This window comes from Coloeus monedula (genome assembly GCF_965178545.1).
Source record: "Coloeus monedula genome assembly, chromosome: 6".
Classification (NCBI taxonomy): domain Eukaryota; kingdom Metazoa; phylum Chordata; class Aves; order Passeriformes; family Corvidae; genus Coloeus; species Coloeus monedula.
The window spans coordinates 28,756,276-28,782,794 of NC_138786.1; the positions used below are offsets into that span (position 1 = coordinate 28,756,276).

Below are 26,519 nucleotides of genomic sequence, written 5' to 3' on the forward strand. Positions count from 1 at the left end.
GGGAAATCAAAGGTATGCTTGGGATCTAAATTGAGAAGCCATTTTTGATCAGAAAAGAGCAGCCATTTTTATATCCAGTCTTGACTCTGTAGCTGTGGGGAAGCCATTGGAGGGTGTAGTGGGATGGGACTTATGCTGTGTCCTGACACTTCAACTTTGTCAGCAAATTTTAGGGCATGATGGGTGAATAAAAGTGGAGTGAATGAAATACAGGAAGGGTATGAAGATGCTGCTTCTAGCTCTGCCCATGGTTTATTTTTCTGGCTTATTCAACACAGAATCAAGCTCCAAGGGACTGCAACAGATTGCAAAATTTAAGTTTCATGGTCTGTGAAGGCATAAGTTACATGATGAGCATTACCTTTGCATTGATTAATTACTTTAATTTTAGTAGCCTAAACTGTCTCCTTTAGTACACCCTTTAAAAAGTCTTGTCAGTCCCTTTAAAATGTCCTCTGTTGTTACAGAGCTATAGGAAGAGTACAAAGTGTCCTGATTCTCCTTTTGCACTGTTGCAAGTCAAAAGTACTCTGAAGTACACAGGAACTGATTCAGTCCTCTTCTAGAAGAGCATTTTCTTCATAAGAGAAAAACAGACTGTAGTTAGAGTTGATTTATTTGAGGGAGACCTTCCTGGTGGAGAAAGAGGTTTCCTTCAACTCAAATTGCCAGTTTTTGCTAAGATGTGTGCAAGTGTCTAACATACTAGTATTATTCTGGTTTTACTATCTAGGCATTTGACAGTGATTTTGTTAATGTTTTCAAAATATGTTGCTTTCTTAGCAACTCCAGCTCCTAGAAGCTGGGGACTACATGAAATTTCCAGTTTTATTGCTGAAATTTCTGTCTCTGCTGGCTGTAGAAATATTTACACCTAAAATAATCTACCAGTTCAGAAACTGGACCCAACTCAAGATTTTTTGAGTGGTTTGATTTGGAAATACTATAAATACTTCACTGCTTTGAAAGAGGAAAATATGAAAATAACCTGGTTTAGTGGAAGGTGTCCCTGCCCATGGTAGGGCCTTGGAACTAGATTATCTTTAAGGTCCCTTCCAACAGAAATCATTCTGCGATTCTGTTAAATACCAGGTGGGGGTGGTAGCTGGAATACAGGAAGAAAGGTGGGAATATCAGGATAAAAAAGGCTTATTTCCCATAGGTTAGGGGTTAAGCTTCATGGCCTTGGACATAGTCCCCTTCCTGCCTACTTTTCCAGTTAAAACAGATGTGCCTGAATCTCAAGTTTAAGATGGAACCTATTGGCAAAGATCCAATCAAATGCTACATCACAAAGCTTCCAAATCTGGGCAGATGTGGAGTTGTACTTGACCTGCCTTTTCTTGCTTCCCTCTACCATGTTTCAGCTTTATCATTTGGAATGGGCCTTTATTGCATTTTGAGGTCTGATCATCCCTTGTATGCACTGTGATATAAAAAGAAGGATGGTTAGGAGGAGTCCACAGTCTTAGAGATGCTTTGTCAGCTAGTGTCTTCTTGGTCTCCTTCTTTACTTTTCTCTGTAGCATGGGGTATGGATCACCTCCTGACATGATCTAAGCACATTTGCCCCACAAATCCCTTGGAATATTGCATGCCCTAGAACACTGGTGATGCCAGTTTTGTCTTTCTGGGGCAGGTTATAGGACTTGAGGGTCCTGGTAATTTTTTTTTACTATAGATCTTAAGTGTTTTTAGCATACTGGAAATTTGTACCCTGTTTTTGTGGACCTTTGTGTGCTAAATGCCTTGTACATTATTTTGTGGGGTTGGTAGAGACTGGGCTCCATTTTTAAGTTTGTAATTTCCAGTCCTTTGTTGTTCAAAGACACACAGTCCCTGCTGTGTGCTGTTCCATTTACTGCTCCCTTTTCAGTCTTTTTTTGCCATCTTTCCTTACTTATTCAAATTTGTCATTCCCAATGGTATTGCTGTTTTGTTCAGTGGGAGCCATGATTAAAAGTTTCCCCACTGGACTGATTTGATTTGATACCTGTCTTTTCAACCTCACAGTCTTTGAAAAAATTCCTCAATACATAGGCAAATACCAACACCAATGCTGTGGCCTCATTCTTCTTCCATCTTGTGCAGCTTTTTACCTTAGTATAGTGAGTGTAAATCAAGGAGAAATCAAAACGGAGTTCTCAGTCTATGCAAGCTTTAATGACAACCAAATGTACAATGGCATGGGGAAATGATGTTTCTGAAGTTCAGATTCAGGCCTTAAGCCCAGACTGAAGCTGAATTGTAATTTGTCATAATTTACCTGTTATTAAAATATTAAATGTTTTACAAAAGCAAGTTGTATTTTCTCTGCTTCCACCTTTTAAAATTTTTTGTACTGTTCCTCTGTTAAAATGTACTGACAGTTACAATCACATGGAAAGATATTACTGCAGTAGCCAGTTTGGTCCTTCAGGACATTATATAAACATGTTCCTCAAGTGACTATAGAACCTGGAACGCTGAAGGAAGCAGATAATTGCAGAGACAAGCTGTATTTTTACTGCTGTTTTTGGAACACTAACAGCCCTCTAAAAGATGGATATTGCTAGAACTTAGTCCTCTTCTTTCTGTAGAACCATGTGTTCTGGGATTCTTCTCCAGTATTTTATCAAGATTTTCTCCTTTATGCAGGCAGAATTAACAGAAAACAGAGAAGCAAACAAACCTAAGCACAAGCATGCAGCATAAAAATTCTGTAAAGTGTAATTTTGGGGATATTAGAAACAATCTCAAAACCATGTAATCCTGTAGTAAATTACAGCCATACCAGCTATCACCTCAAAATCCTGTATGAATTTTTGCCACAGATGCTTTCCAGATGCTGCAGCAATTTCCAGCTGCTTCTCCACTTTCAGGTGCACCAGACAAAACTGACAAACCTCATCAGCTGATGGACAAACTTATGAAGGGTAAAATGGAGTAGGAGCTACTTAGTAGGAACAGACATAATTTCATCTAAGATGCCACTGGCTGAAGACACAGATGCCAGCTCTTTATCAGCTAGCTTCATACTGAAGGTTCATTTTATTTTAGTATGCTCTGCACTTGGACTTGCCTTCTTTCCTTCAGTCTTCTGGCTTGCTAGACCAAAAGAAGGTGTACAAGAGTGCCATGAACTTATCATTCATACAAGTGTATAATTTTCTTGTAATTGAACTTCTCTCTGGCAAGAAGTCACATGAAAATCAAGTTTTGAGATTTCCTAGCTCTCCATTACCCTCACAACAAGAACGACCTGGAAGAGTTGCATCAACACATAAAAAGTCAAATGAACGCCAGGCATTCTTTGTATTCAAAACCCATATATGTGTTCCTATAGCTCCTCTTAAGTAAAATATTCAAAGTCATTCACAGCAGCCTTATAACCAAGAGTCCGTGTGGCAGTGATTAATTTGTAAATATAGGCAATCTGTGCACAGGCAGTGCTGTAGATGAGCGATAGTCAAACCTGAAAAGTTTGCTTCTTGAATGGACTGAGAGGGAGAAACATAATCACCAGGGTGTGGTCTCCTATGCTGTGCTGTGGTTGATGCTTTGTCATCATTGTTGCGTGCTGATGGTAAGCTGTGAGCAGGTGCTTTAGTGCACTGTCAGGTCGTCACTGTGATTAGCTTGTAGAGCTCTGCAATTGTGTTTTCTTCCTGACTGCTGGAGAGAAGAGTTGCCTTCCATCTCTCCATCTTTCTGCTTCTCTCTTTAACTACATCAAAGAGTAAAGAACAATCACTAGTTCTTTGAAATATTGGCTAAGCCTTCTTGTTCGTTGAGCAGAGAGGATCTGATTAGGCGTACTGATTCCTTCAGAACCCAGATGTGATGTTTTAAGGAACTCAGGCTGAGCTATGTAATACATTAGATTGTTTTCCATTTTCTGCAAAAAGTGTCCTGTGTCACTGAGTCATATGGTGCTGTCTCCTGGCTTTTCTCTTCATGCTGAGAAAGATTTAGTGTGTAACTGATGAGTGTATGTTACACAAAAACTCCAAAGAGTATCTGAAGGGCTTTTCTTGCATAAGCCTCACCAAAGATGATTAGATTTTTTAGCATTCCATGCATGTGGCTTGTGGTTCTCTTTAGGGAGAAGAGGGGACACTTTGGAGGGAAAGGAGATCATCATTCTGTTGTTCAAGTGATAGAGCCAACAGTGCTGCTATCAAATAATCACAGTTCCCAAGCTAACGACAAAGGAGATCACCCCACAGAGGGCAGAGGAGGCATTTACCTGCCAGCTTTGTGCTCGGTAGCAGCTACACCAAGAGGATTCATCTGTGCACGATAGTCCTTAGAAGCAGAAGACTTCCATACCCTCCTTACATGTGACCTTTTTGCAGATCTTTTATTTTTCTTCCCTTCTCAACTCCTGCCCATGGAGGCACTCTTCCCTTCCCCCTCCCATTGCCTTGGAGCTGTTTTGCTTCTCCTGATGAATGTCAAGTGTTTTGGGCCTGCAGCCCTACTGGGTGGGGGCTAAGGCTTGGATCTACCCCTGAGACACAGTGGAGCCAGCAAAGATGGGTTATTTTAAATTGTGTGGTGACAAGCCTTTTTTTCCCCTCCCTTTTTGTTCCCAGAGGATAGCTGGGGAAGTTTGCTGTGCCAAATGGTTGGAATGTGTTTTTTCTCCTCTTCCTCTCCCTTCAAAACAGAAAGAGAAAACTTTATACTGTGAATTCCATTAATTGGGAAACATAAATCCAAACTGTAGTGCAGCATTGCTGGGCCTAGGCATCTATTAAAGTTTAATGAGGGAAGAGCAGCTTTCTCTTGCCCTCCCCTCTTATGCTCTCCCCACATCAAACTCTTTCTTGTGGTGCCATCCTGTTCCTCTGGGAGTATGAGAATGCCTGGGAGAGTGTGTGAGAGCATTTGTCCAAAGTTCTCATGGGTCTGAATGCAATATGTGACTCCTTTAAAATAATGCAACCAGAGTGAGGCATGGACATTATTCCAGGCTGAAGTTAGTTGGGTAGCCAGTCTAGGAAAAAGAAAGAGACATTCCTCTGGGTACCTGCCCAAAGTGGCTGCAAGCCCATTTGAGGGAAATCCACTCTGCAACAGAAATTTAACGTCTTATGTGCCCTGACCATATGTTTTGGACTGATGACAGGGTCCCCCATGATGAATGTTATATGGCTTTTTACTTCTTTTATCAGGCCTGGTATTTTCTCAGAACTTGATGATGAAGTATTTCCTTATCACTTATCCAGTACTGACTGGCTGAAGAGATATCTCAGTAAATCCAAAATAGAAAATAAGAATCCTTCTCCTTGTTCCAGCTGTGGTAATGGGAATAAATTGGTTCCCATCAGCTTGTACTGGACGTAATGGAGTCTCTTACACAAAAAGCCAACCAGAGAGGGCCTTGATCAGAGCATGAATGGGAGTATAATTAAACTGAGTGTAATAACATATACTTTAGCAAAGATACACAAGTTCATCTGAAATGGCTATGGAGTGAATGCCAAAAGCAAAAGCTTCTCTTTGGCATTGATGCTTCAAGAAGAAAAGCAATTCACATAGTGGAAGAAAGGTAGATTGGAAAGGTAACAGGAAGAGAGCTTAATTAGATGGCCCTGTGAATCCCAGAATTTATTAAAGCCAATGCTAACTGGCTCTGAGATCTGCTGCAGTAAAATAATAAAACTTGCCCTCAGGTAAAAATGCTTCTTATGGTGGTGCAAGACAACTGTTCATCTTGAGTTCTGGATAATATAATGTTACTACATGAGGTATTTTAACCTGCTGGTAATATTTTACTGCTTTGCCTGCAAGCTCGTCAATGTTTATGTAACATTGTAAGCATTAAAACTCTTGTTTTTATCAACTTCGCCAAGCAATTTTATCAACTGCTGCTGATGCAGCACTGGAAGTCTGGGAAGAGCTGCTTGCTTTTGCTTTGAGAGATGGGATGTAAGGTTAGAGGGGGTGGATGGTGATTGCATGAGCAATGCAGGTCAGGTTACTGTTGGATTCCTCTTGCAAGATAAGTGAGAGCCCTCTGAAAGGTAATTATTGGAAAGCATAAATTCCTGAGATAACCTGTCCAAGAAGAAATACTGACAGGAGCAGAGGCTGTGTGTTAAAGGCTAGCCATTACTCCAGGGCAGTGGGCTAACCTTTCTCTCTCTCTTTTTCTGTAACCTCTCCTTGCTCTGACAGTTGACTCCTGCAGTTCTTTTCCTTCAGTTGCTTGTCAGTCTTGTCCTGTTTATAGACCACAGTGATGCTTGTCTCCATTCTGTACTAATTGGGGTGCAGACAAGTGGAGACTCTGGACGCAGTTTAGTTCCATGTCCAAACTCGTTTAGTCATTGTCTTTGCTTGTCATTGTCATTGTCATTGTCATTGTCACTGCAGCATTCAGGTAGCTTTTACAGGATATCTGAAATAAAAGAAAGGTTACTCCTGTACTTCTTTAACTGATTTTTGTATAGAAGAGCTTCAACTAGCTTTCAGCACGACATGGAGTCAGCTTTGTCTCTGAATCAAGAAGGTTGCTGGATGGCAGTTGGGGAAGGAAGTCTTGCAGAGTGAGAAAACAAATTTCAGAGGAAAAGATGGAGCAAAACTGGGAAATAAGAAAAGTGACTTCTCTTTCTCTATGGCTTTGTTATGCAAACTCTCCATGTCTCATCCGTAATGTAGAGATAATGATATCTACCCAGCTCCTATTTCCACTGGTTGATTGATTAATGACTGTCTCATGATCCCTAGATTACACTTCTGTGACCTGCAGTTTTAACTACTGCAGTGTATTACATCCCCGAAAGAAAATGGAACCAATGTGTTAGCTCTGGCTAGTTCCAGCTGGGAAAACATGATAAACTGACCTGAACAGCCTTGCCCACGTGTACCTGCTTCTAAGACCTCATTCTAAAAGTGCACTGAAGCATGTGCTCTCTGTTCAGCTGCCATCTCTGTTCAGCAAGATATTCAAGTATCTGCCTAACTTTGAATTGATGGGGAGTTGCACACTCAATAACGTGCTGTGCTGAACTGGGACCTAATGCTTGGTTGCAGGCAAGGTTTCATCACAAGTGTTTGAAGACCTCTGTCAACACACGGGGCCAAAAATGAATCTGAGGTCTGCCCTAGCATGATGGGGATATGCATTAAACAAGTGGAGTCTTTCAGACTTGCCAAAAGAGTAAGTCATTTGAGCAGAAGAAAGGATCTTTATTTTGCAGTGATAATTCCAGCAAGGGTTTGCTAATTGTTAAGTGAATTACAAGGCTTTTCTATTTGCTTTAACTGTTCTACAGTAATAACCACCTCAATCTGATACTTAAGGTGGTGCTGAGAACAGGAAGCAAGTCAGAAGAAAAAGAGGTGCAAGGAAAGTCCATTTGTATGGGAAGAACCATCAGATATTTGAGTTTCTGAAAGCTGGTTGTGGCAAGTACTTTTTCTTGGCTTTATTAAAGAGTTCCTCTTAGGTGCTGCATAAGAATCTACAGAAACCAGGGCACAGGTGTTTGAAACATCACTCCTCAGAGTTATGTGTGTGTATTTGCAATGATGGTTTGCTCTGCTCCCATGGGATGTGCTCCAGGTGCAGAAGATCCTGTGCCTAGACCTTTGAGTTAGTTCCAGTGTGCTCTCAATACAGGGTCTTCTTTGTGCTGGGGAAGCTGTAAGATGATGTGTTGGATGCATCTGTTTCGCCTCTTATAATTTTTATCATTACTGTTCAAGGAGTAATAATGATACTTCACCAGAGGAATGACCATAATCTGCCCTACTTGCATTTGTGGGTAGAGCTGGGGGAAGGAGGTGAGAAAAGGAAATCTAATTCACAATTCTCTTGGGAATTTCCCTATGTAGCATGAGTCAAGTATATCCCTGCTGTACGTTTGCCAAGGCCCGTAGATTTACACAAGTAACATGATTGTTCCTGATAGGAATGATTGTTCCTATGTATTTAAGAGAAATAATAACTCAAAGAAACACAACTTTTAGTTATCTAGGAATGAGATGACTTTGTAGAGAACAGAAAATATAATTTCCTGTTTTGTTTTGTGTGGTTGATAATTATTGACTGGGTACAGTGGATTTTAGTGGTTTCTTACGTGTGTATTCAGTTTGTCACACATGGATTGTGACCAAGGATCTGAAAGAGCTACCCCTTCAATATTAGTAACTTTAAAATATTGGCTCTAGCTGATTTTTTTTTCCCAAGGCTGACCTCAGGGGCAAAGTAAACTCTAATAATTATGTGGTTTTATGTTAGATCTATATAAATCTCTGCTTTGCTACTTGTGGGATCATTTTCACCTGTGCCAAATGGATTGTTTCCTAGAGTGGCATTTCCTTTACAGCAGGAGATACAAGGTTCCTACAAAAGAGACAAGTCAGCAGAAAAATGTGAATTTACTAACTCTTTCTAGTGAAAGGACAGGAAGTACCTAAAATATTAATGTAATAACAGTTCAGTGTAGTGGGGAAGCTTGCATACCATTTAGGAACATTTGTACTACTCTTCTACTTGCATGTTTATTTTAATCTTTAAATTCTGCCACCTGGATTGAATGGCACTGTATATTTGTCTACTAACTAACTGCACAAGGAGCAGGGGAAATCCCAGCCTGAGAACTTCCAAGAGGGCTAACAGAGGTCATTCAGACCAGGACCATGCTGTAGAGCTTGGACAGCTGGGACTCTGACTTGGCTTAAAGCATGGGGCAAAACCCCCATGGTCTTTCCTGGCATCTCACTGCCTATTGAGCTCTGGTGGAGATATGTGGCTTCATGAAAGATGTGATACTCAGACACACATGAAAAGGAATGCTCTTGTCAGCTTAGCTGATATCATTTCGGTCAATGATGTAACTGGAGTAGGGAACAACTTCCATTTGCATTTTTTGTGTCTCCCAAGAGGGCTGTGCTGGTTGAGTGACCTAGCTGTCACCACTGATGGTGGACAGATTTCTTCCCATTGCAAACAAACAAGTGTGCCACTTGAAGACTAACCCAAGCTGGTTGTACTGCTGGAGATACCTCTGGCAGCAGAAGCGGTTTTGTGAGCTTGCCCTCAGCTCTTGTGGGCAATGTCAGCTGGGTTTGCTCAAACAGACCGAATGGCCTTGCTTGAACTGAGTCAGGGAGTGCTCATGCAAGTATTGCCAGTGGCGGGAGGTGTGGGAGCAGTAAGCTCTAGGAGACAAGCAGTGAAAAGCAGCAGGGTAGGAGGGAATGGGTGATATTTTTAGCTGGCACAGCTAGAGCTAGGAGAGGATTTCTGTTCTTGATCTGAACATCTTTTTAGTACAGACAGTGCCTGAAGTAACGCACACGATTTATTAGTGAGGTAAGTGTAGGGTGTTACCCGTGTTCTGCAGGGGAACTGTTAGAGCTACAAAGGAAGTCATGGCAGAGTAATTTGTAGAAGTCTGGTTTGCTGTCTTGCTGGTGCCAGCTTGGGTGATAGATTATGATTTTTACCAGGAATGCAAAATATAGGACCACTGTGGGAAATCAGAGCTATGGGAGCTGAGTGGATAGACTTTGTCTTTGACTACATCTGGCCCCTAAGACTATCCTTGCACTAAGCCAAACAGAATTCTGGTGACCCCAAGCCCCAGCAGCTTGAGTTGCTTTTCTAAAAATATATATTAAAAAATAACTTAGATGTTGTCATGTCCAATCTAATACTGTTGCTGAAGTTTTCATTAGTTCATTCCTTTAGTAATTGGAAAGAATTTTTGACCTTTTAGGGGAGGTTAGGACCAAGCTGAATTCTGAGTGCAATTCAGACACAAGAGAGGTCTAGGTTATTATCTTTCACACCTGTTGTTCCTTTAATTGGATGATGCTGCATCTCTTTAAAACAGAAACTCTAGCCTGAGAAAGAATAGATGCTCTGAGACATCCCCAAGGAGTCTGCCTCTGAGATTAACCTAATTGGTCACTGTGCTGAGTCTAATAGAGATTGTATGCAATGTCTGTCTCTGGAAACAACTTAGGTTGCCTGATGTATGGCATGGAAACTGCTGCTGATGCCTCTTCATGGAAATGAAAGTAAAGTAAGAGAAGATGTGGACAAATTACCACATGCACTGTAGTATAATTGTTCACAGTCCAGTACATTTGAATGGGGCTGATAACTTAATCTTTTGAAATACCTGATTTCATAAGTACACATCAGCTTGTACTATACACAGATAGCTGTTATATCTAGCCAACAACTCTGCATGTTAACAGCTGAGTGAGATGGGCAGAATTATCCCACCTTTTTGGCTTTGAGAGCTGGGAATGTGGCTGCAGGCCTTGAGTGGGGTCATGCACAGCTGCAGGAAGAGGAGCATCTCTAGTTCTGATCCTTATTCCTGCACAGAGACAGCTGCAGCTCTTGACCCTGAAAGCCAGATTTTTGTCAGCAAGATACCATCATGCACCACACTCTTCTTGGCAGTATTAACTTGTGCTGCTGTTTCTTTTCTTTAAATGGAAATGCCAGCAGAGCTCTCATACTTCTACAGTACCTGTGAGGATGGGGCTAATCAGATCAATTTTCCTCAAATTGTAAGTTAAGCCTACCTTTTGTCATTTTTCTTCAAAGACAGACTTTTTGCATGAGATGATACCAGTAGTTTCACAGTGGATTAAATTACAGCCTAAGCCTGTTTCCAGAGTAATGAATGTAGCTCGCTCTGCAAGGCCGCGCTCTCTGTTACAAATCAGGATCACACCGTGATTCAAGCAGTGAGTACCCTGTTGATTCTGGCCACAAGTAGCCAGCAGGGATTTCCAACCCTTTAGGGGAAGTCTGCTGGTAAATACCTGCAAAAGGGGATTTCTTTGCCCTTCTGCATAGAAGACGGGTGAATGCTGGGTGTTTGGAAGAGGGTGCTGAAAAACCTCACACTGCTTTTACACTGATTTGGGATTCAACCTAGACTTGAGCATCTTGCATCAGGGCATCTTCTTGACTGCTGTAATGTCTGGGCTGTGCCAGTGCTGACTCAGGAGCTTGTCATCAGATCTCTGATGGCTCCTAATCCCTTGAACCACACACAGTCTCTGCACCTGCCACAGAGCAGTGAACAAGTGCTAGAAGCTTGTCTATTTTGACCTGTCTGCATGAGTTATTCCAATGAAAGGAAGAACCTTTGTTTACCCTTGGATCATTGCTGCTCTAGCAACAACACTGTCTTCTTTGTATACTGTTTTGTGGTCTGATTTGTGTCATCTACCTACCACAAAAAGAGTCCTGCTAGCCATTGTTTTCTCTGACTCCCAGGCTGGGGAAAGTTATATGGTCTTCCTGTTGTCCATCAGGTGAAATCACTCAGTGTGTATAGAAATGAAATAGCTGTCTCAATGACTCTGGCTCTTGGAGAGTGTAGGATAGGCATGTGTTTGTGAGTCTTTAGAAAGCTGCCAAGTTTATGTTAAAAAACTGAAAGCCCAGAAAGTTTGAGTCATTCTGTAGCACATCTGGAAATCCTGTTTTGCCTTTGCTCACATTAACACCCCTTACATCATTAGAAAATGTTGTGCAGGGACAGTTGCAATGGACCACTATGAGGAAACTGAATCTGAACATTCCTGCACTTTCTGGCTTGCCACTAGAGTTTGTGGCAGGATTTTGAGTAGTCTGTTATGCTTTACCTAACGCCAGGGAAGCCATTCTCTATTCCTCTTGAATCTCCATGTCCTACCTTTCTGCAGTTGCAAAGGGTGCATGATTGTAGCATTTAGGCACTGCCTACTGAGTAAAAATTCCAGAGAGTACAGCCAAAGGAGGGGCCTAGCCAGCCCTTTTTTGTTTAATGCTCAATAGTGGTCTGACACTCTTGAATATGTCATATTTTCTTTTGCTTGGATCTTTTGATGAATGTTATGTTAGCATCTTGCAATGTAATGTGAGGATGAGCAAAGCAGAATGCTTTACCTCTTCAGGGAAGATGCTCTGAAGCTGAGGGTCTGCTGTCTGAAGATGTTATAGAAGCCTGGTGATACTGGACTCTGTTAAGAACAGGTTTCCAGTTGCGTCTGGGTCTAGAAAGGAGAAGCAGACATTCAAGCAGCTTGAACTTAGTCCACTGTGCCCTTCATGAAAATCAGTGGTGTTTCAGGGTCTGTGAGGAAAAGGCATGAGGACAGGCAGGGGACTATGGACTTTGGCTTGCTTTGTGATAGGGTAAGTACCACAGTTTTGCAACTAGCTCTGTCTTTGTTGCTTTTCTAGTCTGAGGTGGAGAGTCAGAGTAGGCCAGTCCAGATGGGAGAAACACACATGAAATGGCCAGGCTGCAGCTTGAGAATTACGCTGATTGGAGAGGGAGAGGAAGGTCCTTTTGGTGATTGTGTCTATAAGATTGTCGTATTAATAGTGTTAGTGTGTAGTTTGTAATGCTTCCCACTTCCTGTCAGCCTCATTCCACTTTCTTCTGACTTCAGCCTCTGCCAGCTATGCTGCCCTTGCTTTCAACACTGTGAGGTTTGGGAGAGTGCTGTCAGCATGAGGGGAAAAGATACATAAAGCTGTATGTCATCAATGTAATGGCTGGTATTGCTGCCCAGATACTTCATCATATTCCCTGAAGGTTTTGCATAGAGATTAAATAGAAATGGTTGAAGAATTGAGCCTTGTGGCACTCTTCATGTCACAGGTCATAGAGAGAAGGAGGAGCCGCCTGTCAGGGGCCTCATGGGACCTGCTGGAAAGGAATGAGTATAGCCAGCTCAGTGCAGTTCTCTCAACACTTGCCAAGACGTGTAGCTGTCCAAGATGGTCTCCAGTGTCACAGGCAACTGATAGCTCAGGTAGTGCCTGCCTGATTTCTTAGTCTCTGCTCAACTTTGTGAGAAGGCCTGAGACCACACTGGTGCTTCATTTCCAGACTCATTCATGAGTGTCTCCAAAAGGAGAATAAAAAGTATCTTTTGAAGCTGCATTGCACCACTTCTCTCATATACTTCTCAGATCTCACCCAGTTTGAAACTGGATGGCAGTGCTGCTGAATAACAAGTTCTGATTTAAAAGGTCTTTTCCAGTTGTCCTCACTGTTCCTCACAGTATCAAATGAGTCAAATTATCTAAAATGTAAGACTAGAGGCTAAATGTATAGTAAATGAAAACTCCATGGTCTTAAGGAAAGCAAGTCCCACATTTTTGATTGTGACTGAGGACCATTGCAAACTGTAGAAGGAAAAGTCTGTTGCTTTCTGTTACGTGACTAGTCATTTCTTCCTGTGCTATCAGGTTTTTACTTGTCTAGTCATGTAGTGAGCATGGGTTTAGAGGGAAATGACTAGAAAGAGGCCTGGCCTCAAGAACTGGAGACAATCTGGATTCATACTCAGAGGTATCTGGTGGAAATTTAAGACCTGCACTTAAGGAGGACTGGTTTTTTGTTATACAAGTTTTCCTGGGCTGATGTGGACCTGTAGTCATGGTTGAGCATGGCTGGTTATAGGTCTTCAGCAAGTGCTCACCTTCTCTGGGTACTAACCTGAATTGTGTTAGGCACTGCAGGAGGGGCGTGATGGATTCTGCCTATTTTATAGCCAATGTAAAAGGTGTAAGTGCACTCAAAAATATGTGACTTTGCAGGATGGACTGTGAAGTAGTGGTGGAGAGCTGCTCCACTGCTTTCAGGGCCCATCAGGATCCCTTGTCAGCACAGAAACAAACATCTTGAACATCTGGAATGAAGTCAGGCTCTTGGTCCTTGTTGCTAATTTATGGGCTTATAAGACAGGCAAGTTCTTTGGTTTCTTTTTTTTTTTTTTCCCCTCATTGAAGGCATGCCTAGACAGCAGAGTCATGGCACTAGGTACTACACAGAAAAGTAGTAAGTTGGAGTCTGCTTAGAAATCTTATGGACTAGTTAGAGCTAGCAGGCAAAGATTGAGGGAAGGGAAGAATTGTTCTTCCCTGACTTCGTTATTAGCTGACCTGTTTCCATGATAGAAACCCTCAGTTTCTTAACACTTAAAAGAATAGTGACCTCAAGGATGTCACAGAGTGTGATCTTCCATGCTGGTGCTTGCTGTCATGGCAGTGACTACCTGCAAGGCTGCACAGAATTGCACCAGGCTCACATTGCTGTCCCAGCACCCACAGGGCTGCTGGTGCTTTCAGAGTGCTCACCTCCCCGCTCACGCGGAGCTTCCACTGCTCCTAGCCTGCTGTTTAGTTTCAGTCCCACTTTTTTTGCACCAATAAAGAGCCTCTAACCTCCACTAAACATTTCCCTCTCCTATGCAGCTTTACAGAAGTATGCAATAGCATAGGTTGTTCTTTTCCAAGTCTGGGATTCTTTATCAGTCAGCCAGAACCAAGTTATTTTAGTGTGCATGGGTTGGTATGTAAGTGCAAAGCCTGTGTGTATGCCAGCAGTGTCACTGGCATGCCTGCCCCAAACAGCTGGGGTTTCACCTGGGGCTCTGTACTGAAGGGCTGTGTGCTTTTCACGGTGTGCTGACAACTGTATTCTGTATTTCCAGTTGTGCTGCCTTCAGTATGATTTGCCTTCCTTGTCCAGCAGTTGTTCATGTCTACTCCTTGCTTTTTTTTCCCCAGCATCTTTAAAATCTGCACATATGCTGATGATTTTGTGTCATTAATATCAATCTAGACAAGTCTGTGTGACCTTTAACTCCCCTGTCCAAAGGGAAGAATTGACCCTTGCAGTCAGTCACAGCACAGCACTGACTCATACATACTTTTCATAAAAATAATGCGGAAATTCCCCATAGTTTTTACAGATACTTTTTCAGGAGTTGAAGTGTAAGTCTTCCATAGCAACACAGTTTGGGAAAACTATGAAGCATGAAACAGATAATTAATCTTTTTTCTGACATATGATACACTTTATAATATTAATTTTTTTCTCTTCTTGTATCTCACTTGCTCAAACTCAACAGATCTGTTTGAGTTTTATTTGAGCTCATGTGCTCTCCGGTCTTATTCCCACCCTTGTCTGTTCTCCAGTTCCATTGTAAACCTCCTGGGAGGGGGCTGGGATTTGTCCCACCTCCCTGACTCCACAATGATGAACACAACAATAGGACCGTACTTCCCCTTTTTTGCCCTTATTTTAATGTACTTTCTGTTTTTTCCTGCATAAAATAAAACATGCTGTGTTTAGCTATGTAGCACAAAAAATGAAAAAATATCTCTAAGTTTGAACTTCTTTAAAAAAAAAATAACTGAAGTTTGGAATGTGTCAGAATCCCTCCAATAAAGACTAATGGTAAAACAAAACAACTAGGCACTCAAAAGTAAATTCAGGGAAGCTGTTTACCACTGATATATGAGTGTCACAAGGAAATACTGTTTCTTTACTTTCCTATATTTGATTATTTGTCACTTTAAAAAAAAAATTCAATTCATAATTAAGGCCAGGGCAATTCCTCAAGGTCTCAGTATCTGAATATCTTTCCAGTGAATACTTACAAAACTGCATTTTTTTGATCATGCTTGCTGTAGTGGAGCCAGGGCAAGCTTTCTTAAAATATGGAGGTGACTGAATACTTCTAAATTGTTATTTTTCTTTAAGGCAAAAAGTGCATATTTAAAATCTTTAAAATTAATGTAATGAAACAACTAGACTGCAAGATTGTGTCAAGAGTGAATTTGACCCATTAGCTTGGTTGCTTCTCTGCCATTAGGATCTCAAAACCTCTTTTCTCCCTCTTAGAAAAATCTGAAAATTTCTCTACTTGATAATGTGATTTAAAGTCAAATATTTTACATTTGAAGACTTACAGTTATTTTCAGTCCTAGAGCAAGGTGGAAACTGAAGCAATCTCCAGTCAGATCCTATATCTGGGTTGCTGAGATGTATTGTCTTTGTTAATACGGATGCTTTGTGGTGCGCATATTCTAATGACTGAAGTGATTTTTGGCATAAGGAAGACTTATGCAGTGGTGGTAATTTTTTGTCACACAGCTATGCTTTTCTTTTCAGTAAACTCCTTAGAGTTAGAGAGCATCCCTGGTTTAATATAGAAGGAATCTGACATAGCTCTGAGGAAACTTCATGTGTTTGTGGAAAGAGCTGTTAATCTTTGATCAGCTGGGGTCTCCTTGTTACTGACTTTGATTACACAAGTGTACAACTTTAATTACAGCTTTTAATAAGATTTCATTTCTTCCTAGTCACATTCTTTGTATAGTAGTGCAGCTTATCTTTTCCTTTCTCCCCTGGTCCCCTTCCCTTCCCCCCCTGCCTTTTTATGGAAAAGGGCATTTGGGGTCATTGCAGGGGATTCAGTGTCTGCAGGGATCCTGCTGTACACACTCTGCCCACGGCTGTACCCTCCACTTACTTGCACAGTCCAGAGAGCTCTCTCCTTCAGTTGCCCTCCAAAGATCCCTGCACTGGCAGCTGCCCAGGGCTGGTGGTCAGCAGGGGAGGACAAGTCTGAGAGGCACCATGGTCACACAGATGTTCACTGCTGCACAAAACCTCCGAAAAACCCTTACGAAGTCTCTGTAGCCAAAGGATGTTCTGATCTCCCCATCATTGGATAACCTGAGAGTTGGGTAAATTAAGTTCCGATTATCAGAATTGAGAAGGGGGAACTAGAGGTGTCTCTCTTGGTATTTGCTGTATTTGTGCTCTTCCCTAAGCCTCTGCTTTTAGCCCCTGTCAGTGATAGGCTATTGGTCCAGCATAGCCAAGACGAAAAGAGTTTGACTCTCATGTAAAGCATAACGTACAACTGAGGAGTCACTTAAAAGGTGTGAGTCACAAAAAAGATACAGATGGTAAAACAGAGCAATTTGCACTGATTTGACATTCAGAGGTGTGCAAAATTTTAAAATGCCAGTTGTGCCTATGGAAGAGGATAGTGGGCAAAACAACTAATAGAACAGGAAAGGGAGTCCCTTTTATCTCTGTGCATGCATCCCTTTGGCTCACTTGCTGTATGTGCTGTACTCTTTTCGCACACTAATGAATATCAGAGTCAGAGCAAGTTATGGTATCTATCACTCTGCTCCTGTTTTCTAATGAACTTACCCCTAACAGGTAGCTTTCCTAGCTATTCGTGTCACGACTGAATTTCACCTTGACAATAGATCAAGAATGAGGTTCAGCAGTGTGGCCCACCTACTTTGCAATGCTTCAGCATGACAGCTGCTTTGTGTTTTCAGGGTAGCTTTACTTTGATGCTTTTCCCTGTTTAGAGAAATTTGGAGGGAGGATTTTGGTAATCTCCAGCAGGCAGGGTTTTTAAACCTTTCTCAATGGAAGATGAAGGTTCTACAGAATTTTTGAACAAACAGTTATTTATTAAGTGACATTGCCTTTAGAACTGTTCTTCCCACTGGACTCTAGAGAAAAGCAGCATTTGCCATGCTGGGTCTTACTGGTCGCTACTGGTTGTAGCCTGCTGCTCTTGGCACCTTCCAGGAAAACTCTGGAAGGCTTATGACAAAACATCTGGTATGACCATTGCAGATATGGCTCCAGTGGTTAAGGAGTGTGTTTTCATGTCGCAGAAGCACACGATAAGAGGACTGTGGTCTTTGCTCTTATGGGGTCTTTGACACCAGAAATGATGGAGTGAAGTTCTTCTAAACTTGGCTGGCTTTCTGGTTGCTCAAAACATACTGCAGTAGCTTCTGTAACATGGGGCTGAAATGACTGGTTTGCTGAATTGGCTGGACAAACTACAGGGGAAGAGAAACAATCAAATGAGTTCACTGTGGTGTACATGGGCCTGACCCAGGGTCATGGGCCAGTGTGATTGCATCATTTGCTCATTCAGTAGCCACACTGCTACTGAAAAAATCTGTGTCTGGTTCCTGACAGCCTGATCTTTTGGTGAATTTGACATCACTTTCTGCATGATCTGCTTCAGCAGTGTCTCGTGTCACCAACATTTGCATCTGTCCAGGCAAAGTTTTTCTGTTTGTCCATTTTCAAACCAACCAACCATTCATGCCCCTTTTCTACTCTTGTTGGAGGGGGCAGCGCAATCATTCTCACTGTGTGCCCTGTCTCTTTTGGCAGACTCGGGGACCAGTTCTACAAAGAAGCAATTGAGCACTGTCGCAGCTACAACTCCCGGCTCTGTGCTGAGCGAAGTGTCCGCCTTCCCTTCCTGGATTCGCAGACTGGTGTAGCTCAGAACAACTGCTACATCTGGATGGAGAAGAGGCACAGGGGACCAGGTTGGTAGTGTTGTGTCTGTGTATTCATGTGCATGTATGGAGGGCTGGCCACTGAGCCCTCATGGGGTTTAATTAATAGGAGCTCAAACCTGCTGCAGGCCACACAGAAGAGAAACTGCCTAAACCTCTGTGCCTGCAGGGGATTTCCTTGGGTAACTGCAGAGAGCTCATGCTAATTACGCAAAGAAGTGCCTGACATGGTAGTTTCTAAGGCTGCATCATTGTAGCTCTTTTCAAGCTATCGATCCCAGTCTGGAGCAGAAGACTCAATGCTCTACTCTAAGCAGGACTGGAATTACCTCCAAGGCGGAGAAGGGAGTTTCTGAGATGAATGCTGAAAATAAGGAACTATATTGGGAAGGATATAAAACTGAAGTAAAATACAGGAGAGTCCAGTTAATGGAATGAACATTGTTCTGGTGGTTAGAAATATACCTATAAGCCCTGGTTCTGCTTTGGACGAGTTAACTTGGGTATCCATTCTGCAGCTGCAGTTCCCCTGGGTACAGAAAGAAGTCGGTATATTTCCTTAAGGAGCTTTAGCTAATGCCTGTTCCACAGCTCAGTGAAGCTCAAGGGAAAACAGCACTGTTATTTTTGTAGACTTTGGTCAGTTGTTCCTTTGTTAGACTAAATCCATCTGAAATCCTTTTTTGAAAGGCAAAGGACAGTCGACAGTCACCAGTCAGAAGACAGGAGATGTTGCTCAGACAGAAGTCCTTCTGAACCCCTGGGGGTATTTGGCTAGGTTATAGCTCAGTATCTGACCAATAATTAGCTGAAGGAACAGATATTTTGACAGCACCAAAATGATGGATTTCTACCTTTTTTTTTTTTTCCCCTTTAGTGCAGCCCAGAGAATCCAGGCAGGAAGGGACCTAGGGTACATGGGCACTGGAAGTATAACATGCACACGTGCATAAATACATGCCAGTTCTCTAAACTATTTTGACACCCTCCCACCTTCACCCTCCACTCCCTCAAATTCTGGATCTGAAATTATGGGAAGGTGCAGCCTGCTCTAATCTCTTCCACTGTCTGGTTTACAGGAGATGAAGTAGGAGGAACACACAGAATGCTCCTTTGCCCTCCTAGGGCTAAGAAAGCAATTGCTGCTTCTGAAAAGTGCCTAGCTGAGTCTTAGCTGAAACTTTCCTTCTCCCTTTCCTAGGATATACTAAAGGAAGGATCCTTGTGCTCCTCCTATTCCCAAAATATCAAAAGTAGAGTTCGTGTTGTCTTGCAGTACTATCAGAAAACTGTTTCTATAGTAAAATGCAGACACTTCTGGCAGAGGAGACAACAGGTGTTTTTACAGCGTTAAAAATACCCTAAGAATATTTCAGCTACCAAAACTACTGGGGTAATTTGGGACTGCTGAATGTGATTCACAAGATGGGAGTTGTCTAAACTTCTGCACTAACCCTTCTTTTCTAGGGTTGCTTCATAACCACAGTCGAGTTTTTTTTTTCAGTTTTCAGCTGAAAATTCCCCCTTCCTAAGAGATTATGCTTTGGCAAAATTAGGTCTTTTCTTTTTCTTTTATTTTCCTCTTTTCTTTTCTTTTCTTTTCTTTTCTTTTCTTTTCTTTTCTTTTCTTTTCTTTTCTTTTCTTTTCTTTTCTTTTCTTTTCTTTTCTTTTCTTTTCTTTTCTTTCTTCTTTTCCTTCCTCTTGTTATGAGTAAGGTGCTACTATTTTTATCCTTCTGAACACAGTCAGAAGGTGTGTGTATATATATATATATATATATATATATGTATATATATATTTTTTTTTTTTTACAGGTATACATCCACTATATTCACAAGTAATGTTTTGTCAACAGTGACTTCCAGAGAAATAGACTTCCAGAGAGATAGACGTGTGTGGGTCTCATTGGTGTCTGTGCACCTACAGAAGGAATCATCATAAATGTGTTACAGCATCACACCAGGAACCAAGATGTCCTGCTTTGCCTTTCTGAGCCATAAGCTCTGTGGACTATCTTGAGCAAATTCATTCTGCAGATCTTTCCTTCTGCACTTCTGATAGTGAACTGTTTGGCAACTTGCCCTCCAAAAGGGACTAGGTGACATTTTTCCTGCAGGTGTGTGCTGGAGACTAATGGTGGACCATTCGTCAGAGAGTATCAAGAGAAAGAAGTCTCCTGCATCTGCATTGGCCACCAAATCTGATGACTTTGTTATTTTGAATTAGAATAATCAGTGTGAAATGAAGCAGCCCTCCTCCCCCATATTTGCTTTCCTCTTTCTTGATTTTTATTAGCCCATTTAGTGCTCCCTTGAGTGTCTTCGCGTAAATCTATTTCTTATAGTATTATGGTGAGTCAAGGCATCCCTCTGCAGTTTTAGCATGCCTGGTTTTGGTTTACACAATGTGCTTGTGCCCATACTAAAGGGCTCTGAAAATTCTCTGCCAGCCATCCTGGTATCTGTCTTGTGTGCTGTGCTCACTACCATTTACTATCCCTAACCTGAAAAACTAGATGAAGATGAATGGTAAAGCTCCAGGACCTCTTTTCACTTACACAGACTTGAAAAACAGAGGAGAGTCAGAAACTCAGCATATTAATTTGGGTTCTTGCTGTCCTCTTTGTTAAAGGAGTCAGAAATCTGCATCTCATGATAAACAGTTCAGGGTTAATTTCACACAATACTGCACATAACTCCCTCCTTTTCCCCTCCTCCCCTGGCCTTTCACATGAGCTTTGAGTTATGACTCTCCTACACTAATGAGATAAACAACATAACTCACTGCAGGTTCTGCTATTTCCTCTGTAAGCAAATGGTTGGAGCCTTCTCTGGTTGCCCTATAAGGTACCAGAGGGAGAAACAACCCACAGAGGACTGAAGAAAGTAACATGCATTATTTCCATGTTCACTGCAAGATCGCCTGTGAAGGAGCTGCATTCAGCACTGACCCTTTCCTTGTTGCCTCTCCTTTGTGTAAGATCTACTCTTCATGTGAGCTGACATAGAGACAGATGGAGAACAGGGTAGAGAAATGAAGGTAGCATTGATGGGTTCAATGAAGTGAAGATCTGGTATGTGTTTTAAGTTCATTGGATGGCAGTATATTAATGAACAGGTGTATTGTGAGTAGGAACAGAGGGCTTACCTCAAGGGGTGCGGAGGTGGATGTTGGATCATCCGTCTCTTATTGATCTGCCTGCCACCCTCTAAGGAAGAGGCTTTCCTACCTCTCTCCTTTCAAGTTTCTAGTTGGGCTTTCAGCATGTAGTATATAGTTGGCTTTCACTGTCCTGGCTGAATCCAGAACTGCTCTTTCATGTAAGAGTGCTCACATTAGCAGATATTCCCCCAAAACTAGTAGATCTTTGCTCCTCTCTGTCTGGGACAAAAGCTGTGGTACTTACTCTTTCAAATGGCTCCTCTGTGGAGGCCTGGGCAATGGATTCTCTGTCCTATTGCTTTGATCTGGCAATTGCCATTTCAATATTGCATTCAAGTCCTTGCACAGGACCTGCTGTGAAAGGGTGGGGCTTCTTGCCTCCACCTCTTTAATTACTCACATCAGAGCCAGGCACAATCCACCTCATCATTATAGCAGTTGGTTGCAGTGGTTAATGTTTGCAAAGTGGCATGAAGAAGGGTGTCCAAACACTGTATAAGTTCTAGTTATTCACATTTTTATTCCCAAACTGGTCTTAAGCAACCTGTTCTGAAATGTGTCCTTCCTGAGATGGGCACAATGCCCAGCTTTCTGGGCATCTATGAAAGAAGGACGTGAAAAGTCCAAGTTCAATAGCATTCTGTGCCCTGAGACAGCCAGGAGCTCTGCAAATACTCCGTCTCTTGGCCATACTCGGGCAGTATGCTGTAGATGCTCCAAGGCCTTGGAAGTAGGTAGAAGGTGCTGGGGTCTGAACTGGCATTCCCAACAGCTGAAATATTAAAAACCAGGAACTCACTTGCAGAATTTGATTAGCACATGCCCTCAAGGTGAATTATGTTACTGTGTCTTCCTCCCCACCCCCAAGTAAGTAGGATGGTTTTTTTTCATTATCCTCATTTGGTCTGGTGAGTCACTTTTGTTCCCAAGCTGATATTCTCTCCTGGCTGCATCAGAAGAGAGGAGAGAACTCTTGGGCCATCCTCCTGCCCTTGAGCTGTTCTGATTTACTGGCACCCCCCTGATGCTGTCCAGCTGTTCACTGTTTGTACAGTTTCAGATATAGCAACACCACTCCTCTCCTCTCTCTTACGTGGTCTCACCTGGTTTTTGAGGACAATGAGTCTGGAATTGCAGTCATGCTTTGTAGCTCCTTCAAGACAGTAGCAACAGCAGAAGGGCAGAGGAGCCAAAGCAACTGGTGGACAGAGAGGGCAGGGAAAGCGGAGGAGAGAATTAAATTCCTCCAACTTTTCTCTGTCTTGCTGAGTATTTCTGTGTGTCATGACTATCTGCGGCAGTTGAGGATGCTTTGAAGCACTTGCCAGTGTGCTTCTGTGCCCCTATTAGTGAAGCATTCACAAAGCCCTGCTGTGTCCTGAATGCAAGAGAGCAAAGTATAGCTTCAACACTGGCTGAAGGGTGTCTGTCAGGAGAGCCAGGGCAACTCAAAAGCCAGTGATGCCAAATGTGGTTTAAGGGAACATGCAATGATATAAACATTATTGCTGTATCTCCTCCCTCATTCAGCATACTGGCATGAGGAAGTAAGAGTCAAAATGAAGAACTGGTGTTCAGACAGAAGTCCAGAATGTAAGCAAAAATACAGAGTCAGACCTCTTGGATCTTGGTTTGCTCCCATTTGGAAGACACAAATTTCCTGAGCTGCTCTGTGCATCAGGGGCTCAAGATTTGCATGTCAGAACTTCATCTCTTCTCTCTCAAGGGGCTTTCTCTGTGCGTGGAGGAGACATTGCCCTTGTGACCCAGGAGAGTCTGAAATTCTATTTACCCTGAAGAAATCACAAATTATTTATGTGCAGCTCTGGTTTCAGTGAGCTGAGTGAAGTGTCTAAGTGAGACCTAGATTCTCTGTAGGCCTGATCCCAAGAGGTGCTGAGGAGCCTCAGGAGCACTGGATGCCTTGAGTGTGTAGCTCTGCCTCATGATTTGCAGCATTGAACCCTCCAACAAGGAGAGGCTGGGAGGGCAAGAACAAAGATGGTAGAGAGTGCTTGTGGTTTCCAAACTGAAATGTGATTAATTTTTTGCCTTTAATCTTCAGGCCTGGCCCCGGGTCAGCTGTACACATACCCAGCACGTTGCTGGCGCAAAAAGAGGCGTTTGCATCCCCCTGAGGATTCCAGGCTGAAGCTGCTGGAAATTAAACCTGGTAAGTATTTGTTTGCCTGCCTCTCCCAAGCTGCAGAACAGCTGGCATACATGCAAACCTGGCATTTAGACCTTGGACTTTATCTTTGCTGCTTTCCAACCATTTCTCATTGCATCTGTTGCATCTTACTTGATTTGCTGTAACCATAACCACCAAACCCGCTGCATACAACTCATCCCTTATGAAAATGTGAACAACTTGTATTGAGCACAATGGAAGCTGAATTTAACTTCTGTAGGGTTGAATCCTGGCTTCTATTAGGAAATTCACAAGGATGCAAAGAATCAATGTATTACTAATTATTTCTTCAGTGCATTACTAATACAAAGTCTCACTGGCATCTGCTGCCTAATCTTTGTGAAAAAAACCCACTGTGTGTGTAGAACAGTAAGTACGCTAAGATTTTTCTTAGTGAGGCTGGTGACAAGGGGTATGACCAGATTATAAACAACAAATAATAAAAAACAGTGATCATATGCCACATTTGTGTATTTTTTCTGCCTGTACGTGTACCTTTGTCCATTATTCTTTCATTCTTCTTGTCCTTGCTACTCTTCTCCCACAATTAAACTACTTGAAGTGATGAGTCTGGATGCTGAATGAGTGACTGTAAAGCAGATGTGGAGGAGCTGCAGCTGTGTCAGGTAGAATGTAGTGTTGTGCATTCTTCCCTGAAGTTAGTAATAAAAGCTTGCTGTCTCTGGGGTCAGCTATTATGAGAAAGAGGGAACACATATACTCACAGCTGTATGTGGTTTTTAAGAGGTGAGACACTGTCAGTATAAAAAGTACAGGAGAAAAGCCCCAAATGTAAATTAAGAATATTTAAAAAAACCTGTTTGACAGAAGAAGGTGCCTGGGAACTGAGCTGTGCTCAGCAATACTGATGACTTTGCTTCTATGCAGGAGTTGGTGAAAAGAGAGGAAAGAGCAACAGAGACAAGTTCTAAACCCATTAAAATCAGAGGCAAAATTTCTGTTGATTCTGGTAGAAACAGTTTTTCAAAACTCCCTACCTTCAATATAGGAGACATCAGCGGACAGTTGGACAAGAGGAAGAAATGCCTATAACATTCAGTTGGGGTTCAAACCAAGGGCAAAGTCTCAGCCAGCAAATAGAACTAGACCTCACAGCAGAGCTGCTTGGAAAGAGCTGATGAAATCAGTCATGTACATTGATGAAAATGAGACTGGACTCTAGGAAGAGGATGATGTTGGCTCATAGAAGTGCCTACCTCAGACTTTGTGATGATGCCAGTACTGCTGTGCCTTGGTAATTTTGTAAGGTAAAGCAGTAGGGGAGGGTTTGACTCTTTTTTGTTTGTATTCCTGTTCTTTGCTGTACTCACTGAATGCCAAATTAGTGCATCCTACATGCCACAGGGCATGAAAGGCAATTACCACAAAGTTATCAGATAAAGAGACCTCAGCATGTCTGTCTCTGTGTTGTTTTCCCTGCTATAAACATCTCCTCTGCATCTCAGGAGTGCTAGTTTTGTTGCATTGCCGGTGGCAACCAAATAAGGCGAGTTATATTGCTCTGCCATTTAAATCTATTTTCCAACCAATTTCTATCTAGTGATTAACTTTCCTTATCAGTTATACCACAAAATAATTTCATTCCATCTGTGCATATCCAGAATATACTCACTAGCCAAAAGTGGGATTTTTCCCTTCTCTGATTTGAAAGTATAAAACCTATGGAAAACATTGGATCTCCATTTAAAGGTAGCTTTTGACAATTTGGGAGAAAGAGAATATAATTTATTTTTGATATGGACAGCAGAAATACTGTAGGTTTTGGAGGGGAATACTGTTATAAAACCTAATGCTGAACCTAGGAAGCTACCTAATGCTGACTTCTTTAGTCCTCAGTTAAACATCTGATGGTTGTGTGGGGCAAAGATGTGGAAATTTAAGATCTCTTATGTAGCACAGAGATGACAGCTGAAGGACATGTAAAATAAATTTGAAAGAAATCTAATCTAAATGTTTCATAGTTTCACTCCACGTAGGGCTTGGGCATTCCATTCATTAGAGCTGTTCTCAGCAGCTAGAGAGTGCTTGTGCTTGGTTAATACGCAAATAGCTGATTTTTATAGAGGAGGCTGTGGAATTCTTGATATATTTTTATGTGTATTTATAATTGTTTTATGGCATGTACAAGCAATGCACATCTACAACATCAAATTAGGGCTAAACCTTAGTTGTATTATGTTAACGGTGTAGAAGTACTTCTTGTGAGACAACCACTGTAACAAACACAGATGAGGATCTTTGCTCCAAAATTTGCTGTTCCAGCAGTCAATGGGATTGGCACCAGGGGTGTGAATACTTGCTTGGACTGTGCCTGGGCTTTTGGAGTGGCTATTTATAGCAATAAGTTGTATTCAGAAGTCAGGAGATATACAGACCTAGGATTTTTGTTTTGGTAAGTCATAGGTAGCCATTGGCTGGTCAGTAAGCAGAATCAAACTACTGTCTTGCCAGCAGTTAAAGGGTACAATAAATTATTTGGTAATAGTATAGCATTTATAATTTTAACCTACTTTTACAGGTCTATGTAGTGCATGACACAACTCAGTGAGTGAGAGTTTCACATTTGGTAATACCAAAACCTAATAAGGAAAATAATCATGCTCCAAATGTCTGCTGTTTTTTTGTAAAATGCAAGATGCACTATAATGTTTCTCCTGGGATCAGTTGACGCCTACTTCTTAATACAAGATGGTGCTTTTGTTGTCCTTATCTGTTGCTTTTATTTGGTTTAAGATGAATGTGTTTGGTTTTAAGAATATTTACAGCCAAAGTTGTAAAGGTATGAACACTGGAACAGGAGTTGCTGAGGCAGCCTTTAGATGCCTGTTTTCCTCTGCCACCATATTCAGAGTTACATGCATGCATTGCCCTAGTAAAGTGGTTTGTTCAAACATCTAGCAGTGTTCATGTTTGTGCTATTTCTAAGCATCCTCCATCCCATCCAGTAGCCTATCCAGTAGACATGCAGGAGAAATAAAGTATTGCCAATACTTGTGATAGTGCCTTTACTGACAATACAGTCGATAATATGACCA

At 41.9% G+C, this 26,519-nt stretch overlaps 1 protein-coding gene across 1 annotated transcript in view; it reads left to right on the forward strand.

Moving 5' to 3' along the window:
* DPF3 (double PHD fingers 3) overlaps window positions 1–26,519 on the forward strand; it is a gene marked incomplete at its 5' end in the record, with an annotated part of 137,587 nt that overhangs the window by 48,894 nt on the left and 62,174 nt on the right. The window contains 2 exons of the mRNA XM_082282818.1: window positions 17,979–18,139; window positions 23,338–23,445. Coding sequence (XP_082138944.1) covers window positions 17,979–18,139; window positions 23,338–23,445 — 269 coding nt within the window. The remainder of the gene's footprint in view (window positions 1–17,978; window positions 18,140–23,337; window positions 23,446–26,519) is intronic.